Below are 6,790 nucleotides of genomic sequence, written 5' to 3'. Positions count from 1 at the left end.
CTAATATATATATATATATATATATATATATTGAAGCATTTTTATACCTTAGTAGGCTATATGAGGTCTTAAGTTAACATCGATAAGCTATTTTCTTAATGCAAGACTAATTCTTGATCACAACTGGGTACAAATTAAAGCGTCACCCTTAGTTAAGAAGGTCACCCGAAAGTTCACTGGCTTTAATTTATGTAAAATCCACTCACGATCTGACCTCTGTCACCCTAACAAGTACAGACGCGCGTGAAACACATAGATATTAGCACAGTCAAATGTTATTAGAACATTACTTTTTAGTTCAAATGAACACTTTGGTGGCTCAGCGGTAAGTCTGAAGGTTTATAATGCTAAAAACCTGGGTTTCGATAACCGCGATGGGCAGATCAGAGAGAGAGCATTGTACTAAATAACAAACAAACGGTTAAACACAACTTTTCCAAATTTTGAAATAAGACGTATCTATAAAAATCCTATAGCCAAAATCCATTTTGTCCAGTAGACATTTAATCATTGTTCTGTTATACATGTCTTTCTTCAAAAACGTCCTTTTTTGGTGAACTTAGTTATCTACATTACAAATAATATAGTAGTACCGTATTATCGTAGAAAAGGCTTTTAGAAGCCCAAAAAAAAAAAGCATTTTATCCGAGTGTATGAGGGACCTGCTCAAAATAAAGATTATGTTAAAATGATTTACAGAGAAATATATATGTACATATATATCGACTTATTCAAGAGCCTGTCGTTTACACTTTCATTTATATGTTTGTTTCACTTGAAGTGAAAACGTCCTCTTTCTGTGTTATTCAGAGTATACTCAAATAAATGGCAATATAATAATGGAGCGCTCTTTTTGTGTCTAACTTAGACTAAGAAACGAATAAAACAAACACATTAGTTTGATGAAATACCATTCTGGACTCGCTAATACGTTCTGACGTATTCCTAGTTCATCTGTTTATACGTATGGAATTCTTTATTTTTTTTAGTACAGATGTTGAGACTTGTTTATGTATTCAAACTTCTGTTTTGCATTGATAACAGTAAATCTGGCTTAGTGACTTGAATTGATAATCCTAAACACGAGTTGAATTGAAAACTGAGAGCTTGAGATGGTGAATTGAAAAGGTAACATCTTGGGTTTATTTCTTGTATCGATAAGAAGCTAGGAGAAGTATTTTTAAAATTTACTTTCACTAAATTTCGCACAAAGTTTCGTCTCAGGAGCTAAACACTTCACATTTAAATTATGTTTGGTATTCGATCAAAACTTGTGTTTAGATATCAGTTACTTATCAAATATTTTTCAGTTGAAAGAAGTAAATATTACATTTGTTTCTTAAACTAAAAAAAAACATATGTGGAATTATAAATTAAATTAAATTAAATACATTAACAAACGTTTTTTATGCGTTAAGTTTTATTCGGTGTTGCCTAACCGGCTGTGGAAAACATTCACATCCTGAACTTTCAACAGGTAAAAGGCATTGCCATCACAGCGCATGCTTCTGGCACCCAAAGGGTTAAATCACAATGCGGATCATCCACAGGAAACTGCTCATATTTCCTTCAGTTAAATTAACAATGAACTATTCAAAAGATAAATCACACATATGTATTTAGCGAACGATAAAAAACAGCAATAATAATGACATCTGAACCACTAATTTTAGAATAGTTAAATACTATAAAAGTTTTCTGTTATTGTATTCTTATATATTATTAATATTTTCGAAACATTAAATATCATAATGTAATTTTCATCAACTAGATCGCACCATTTATAATCTTTTAAAATTTGTTCTGTGTTTTTTTATAAAAAAAAAGCCACATCAAGCTAAATGCTGTGTCTATCGAGGGGAATCAAACCCCTAATTTTTGGCGTTGTAATTCCGAAGACTTACTGCTGTCCCACTGGTGGACTAAATTGGTTCTAAATCACATCTTTAATACTGAGAAAGATCGAGTTAAGCCTAACGAAAATTATGCCTGATGAAGACTCCAACACTGAAGTCATAAGATTACACCGAATAAAATTTAAAGTTAATTAACGTGTAGAAAACGTCTGTTAATCTATTTTGTTTCCATGTTTATCTCGTCGATTTTAAAATTTAAGACTTTTTCTTCGAAATTACTTGCCACAGAAAAAGATGGATTTATCCTAAATTATCATTACTTACTTCAAATTAAAGAATAAGTTGAACAATCGCCAAGTTTTTGCTATACTTTTATTTAAAGAAGGGTGAGATTCCGAGCTGGCGCTCTTTGTCAGAGCGTACAGCTCACAATGAAGGTGTATGCAAAGAAATTGCATACGTAGTATTTGGAATGTTGAGCGTGAAATTTCTGTGCGAAATTAGACCTTTTATATAAATATTACAAGTAAAGAAAAGATAAAATAGATTGCAATTAAAATTTAAACCAAAAATGGAAAAATGAGAGTCTGTAGGGAAGAAAAGCGTTTATTTAAACCAGATGTTGTAGGGTCCCCAGATTGTAGATTAATCTCCTTTCCAGTCGTTCTCTTTTGTGATTGTTTGTTTTGAATTTCGCGCAAAGCTACACGAGGGCTATCTGCGCTAGCCGTCCCTAATTTAGCAGTGTAAGACTAGAGGGAAGGCAGCTAGTCATCACCACCCACCGCCAACTCTTGGGCTACTCTTTTACCAACGAATAGTGGGATTGACCGTCACATTATAACGCCCCACGGCTAAAAGGGCGAGCATGTTTGGTGTGACGGGGATTCGAACTCGCGACCCTCAGAACTAATAAGTCCAAGAATCGACAAGTCCTCAAATGTATGGTTGTTGATGGTGAAATGTTTGTCTATAAGTGAATCCTGGTTCTGCACTTTAATACGGTTTAGATGTTTTCGTGTTCGATCACCAAGTCAGCGGCATGTTTGTCCAGTGTATAAACTATTGCATCTTTTGCAAATTATATAGTAAATGATACATTCAGTGATACATGTAAAGGTCTGTCTTACGTCGAAATTTGTGGTTTTTTCCCCGTATATGTGTAATGGTGTTTATATGTGGGAAGGTGACACATTTATTTCGTTTACATGTAAAAGTGCCTGAAGTATCATTTTACTGTGCATCATGATTTCTTTTAGGTTTTTGTCATGTCTGTAAGAAATACTGGGTGGGTTCTTGAAAAGAGATTTAGTGGTAGGGTCTTCATTAACTATTGTGTAATTGTTTAGTATAATTACTTTGATCTTTCTGTTGGTCTGTTGGTATGTTAACACAAGTGGAATACAACCGGTGTGTACTTTCTTGGTAGGGTTGAGTGTTTGCTCCTGCGTATATGAGCTAGCTTTGGTGGCTGCAAAGTGGATGAGAGAATCAGTTTAGTGCCTTTTAGAAAAAAAGTTTTAATGTCTTTGGATTTACATTTATAGCCGTTATCATCAATACATAGTTTGCGTAGTCGTAGAAATTGTGAGTGAGGTGTTGACTTTTTGTTAAAGTGGGGGTGGGAAGATTCGAAATGTAGGTACGTGTGTAAGACGACCATCTGACCACTAGTGTACATTACAAAGAAACACATTTGTATGTATATGTTAATGTAGGTTCGTGTGTGAATGTGTTTCTTTGTAATGTACACTAGTGGTCAGATGGTCGTCTTGTATATATATGTTAATGCAGAGAAAGGGGAGTGTTGTGTCGGATATTTCCCAAGTAAATTCTAAATTAATTTTTCCATTTTTTGTTTAAATTTTAATTGCAATTTGTTTTATCTTTATTGACTTTGATATTTATGTAAAAAATGCAAATTTGCACTGAAATTTCACGCTCAACATACCAAATACTACGCCTGCAATTTCTTTGAATTCTGCGCACGCGCGTTTGTTGTAAGCTATACGATTCTGACGAAGAGCGCTAGCTCGAAACACCACCCTTCTTTAAATAAAAGTATTATAAAAACTTGGCGATTGTTCAACCTATTATTTAAATGCGACATCTTTGTCGCCTATGCGGTTTTAACTATATTTTTCTTTTTGTCATTACTTACTTGACAGGTTGTTTACATGCTTACCAGCGTTGTTGTTATATTCGGTGTTTGTTGGCTTCCCTACCATGTCTACTTCCTGTACGTCTACCATGACAAAGAATTCGTTAAGAAAAAGATTGTCCAGCACCTGTACCTGTCTATTTACTGGTTAGCTATGGCTAATGCGATGCTTAACCCTATTGTCTACTGTTGGACCAATCACAGGTAAGTTAGTGTGAAAAGCTTTTTAACAAGTGTGCTGCCGATTTTTTTGTATAATAATTCTAAATAGAACTGCTGAACCCTGCTGGTTCAGATAAGATTTTTGGTGGGCTATAAACTTTTCAGTTACCCTAAGCTGTATTTCATTATCTGTTCTACTTGTGTTTTTAAGGAGGTAGAATCTTATTACATGTTACGACCTGTTATAAAGTGACGATTGGCTCTGCTTTTTAAGGAGGTAGAATCTTATTACATGTTACGACCTGTTATAAAGTGACGATTGGCTCTGCTTTTTAAGTAGGTAGAATCTTATTACATGTTACGACCTGTTATAAAGTGACGATTGGCTCTGCTGGATGTAGTTTCGGATTTCAGCGCTAGGTGTTATTTATAAATGCTGAGAAGGACGTGAACGTAGATCCCATGATATTCCATTGTTCTATATAACAGCATAGATGATGTAAGTTTGTAAGGAACCAATAAACTCTTACATTATTTGATACCAATTTCTTAAATTTAAACAAAGGCTTAATTATATTACTGGTTTAATAATGCACCCAATCTGAACCTATGTGTACGTTAGAAAAATGTGTTTATTTGTATATTTTTCAATTCAACATGTTCATCAGTGTAAGGTGTTAAAATTGTACATCATCTTCTTTGAACTCGAATACATTTCTCAGTAATGACAAGTTTGTGAATTTAGTTTTTCTTCAGAATATATTTACTTTTGTGCACCTCTTTCTGTGCAAGAATTAGAAAACTGATTACAGCGCTGTATGCTCTTTACCAAATTTAAATGTGTGTGTGCGTGCTGAATTTTGTGTATAACTAGTCGACGGCATTCTGCGCTCACCGTCCCTAATTTTGAAGTGTTATATTAGAGACAAGGCAACTAGTCGCGGATTCGAATCCCCGTCACACCAAACATGCTCGCCCTTTTAGCCGTGGGTGTGTTATAATGTTATGGTCAATCCCACTATTCGTTGGTAAAATAGTAGCCCCAGAGTTGGCGATGGGTGGTGATGACTAGCTGCCTTCCCTCTAGTCTTACACTGCTAAATTAGGGACGGCTAGCGCAGATAGCCCTGGTGTAGCTTTGCGCGAAATTCATAACAATTTCTTCTGTGGGCATTTCTATGCTAGTGAATTTTTACTAATTATATAGTATTATGGTTTACCCGTACTTTCTCAAATGCTCTATGATTGCGTGAAATTAAGTTCAGCAACGGCACACGCGTGGAATTTTTAAAGCATTACAGTGTAGTTTGCTAGTTGTTACGGTTAAATTAGAGTGAGATCATGCAACTGAAAAACTAATTACTCTGAAGTATGCAAAAGTTATAACTAAAACAAGGTAAAAAAATAAAAATAAAAATATCTATTTGTTAAATTCCCGTTGTTAACGGTACTTACATGAGATTTAACAAGTCAAAGAACCGCCCGTAGATGTCATACAGTTTAATTTTATTGTTGTTGCTTTTTTTGCGAGACCAATTGCAACATGTGAAATGAAGTGAATGTTACGAAATAATCAATCTCCGCCACAACTAAAGATTTCAAATAAAAAATTACTAGAGTTCCTAAGGAAATCTCCTGAAATAAGATAACACAGATATTTATATAAGTTTGAAGCAGATATCCGAGAGGTACCACAATGTAACTCAAGTTGATATGACATTTTTTTTCTTACTGCTGTGAATTTCCAGCTGGCTTACAAGATGTTATACGATAGCACTTGAGAGCTGTTACGTGATTAATCTTATTTCGGCTGTTACAGCCAAGTCCTCAAGAAACGCTAAAAGATGTCTTTAGGATAAGTATCATAGTCTTAAAAACTAAATCGAAAGAAATTGTCATTCCGAGAACTCGCAACATGTCCTCCACTCAACGAATTATATTTGCTTGTTCTTAGGTTTAACACAGTATCCTGAAGCTTCTTGGCCCTTTACATTTTACTCTTCTTGTTTCTCTAGGTTCAGGCGTTACTTTCAAGAAGTTGTCTGCAGCTGCTGTAGTAAGCAGCCGAATTTCGATGTCCCTATTCAGCGCCGTAGAAACCTGTTGGCTCAACAACAAATCAGTGATATACGACTCCATGACCTGAACTAACACATTAGTCACTAATCAGTCTTGAGCGAAACAATCTTGACTGAGTCTGGGATTGTCTAACGTCGAAATTATGCTGTTACTATATTGTGACTATATTTGTATGTAATTAGTATTTCATAACTGTGAGCTTTTAAAAATATAGGGAACTTACAGTTTTATATCATTCCAAATGTATTTAACAGTGAAATAAGTAATATTATAAAATTAAAAATTAATATTAAATATTATTATAAAAATTAATATTAAATATTATTATAAAAATTAATATTAAATATTATTATAAAAATTAATATTAAATACTATTATAAAAATCAATATTAAATATTATTATAAAAATCAATATCAAATATTATTATAAAAATTAATATTAAATATTATTGTAAAAATTAACATTAAATATTATTATAAAATTAATATTAAAAATATCATAATAGAACAATAATAAGTAATAACTGAAGAT

At 33.4% G+C, this 6,790-nt stretch overlaps 1 protein-coding gene across 1 annotated transcript in view; it reads left to right on the top strand.

Annotated features, from left to right (window-relative positions):
- Positions 1-6,440, top strand: part of LOC106460139 (tachykinin-like peptides receptor 86C) — a 37,280-nt gene extending 30,840 nt beyond the window's left edge. The window contains exons 4-5 of the mRNA XM_022386787.1: positions 4,025-4,221; positions 6,195-6,440. Of these exons, the coding sequence (XP_022242495.1) occupies positions 4,025-4,221; positions 6,195-6,330 (333 nt within the window). The 3' untranslated portion in view covers positions 6,331-6,440. The remainder of the gene's footprint in view (positions 1-4,024; positions 4,222-6,194) is intronic.
- The last annotated feature ends 350 nt before the right edge of the window (positions 6,441-6,790 follow it).

This window comes from Limulus polyphemus, unplaced genomic scaffold (assembly GCF_000517525.1).
Source record: "Limulus polyphemus unplaced genomic scaffold, Limulus_polyphemus-2.1.2 Scaffold717, whole genome shotgun sequence".
Lineage (NCBI taxonomy): Eukaryota > Metazoa > Arthropoda > Merostomata > Xiphosura > Limulidae > Limulus > Limulus polyphemus.
The sequence above is the reverse complement of the archived record's forward strand: the minus strand, read 5'-3'. Positions and strand labels throughout refer to the sequence as shown.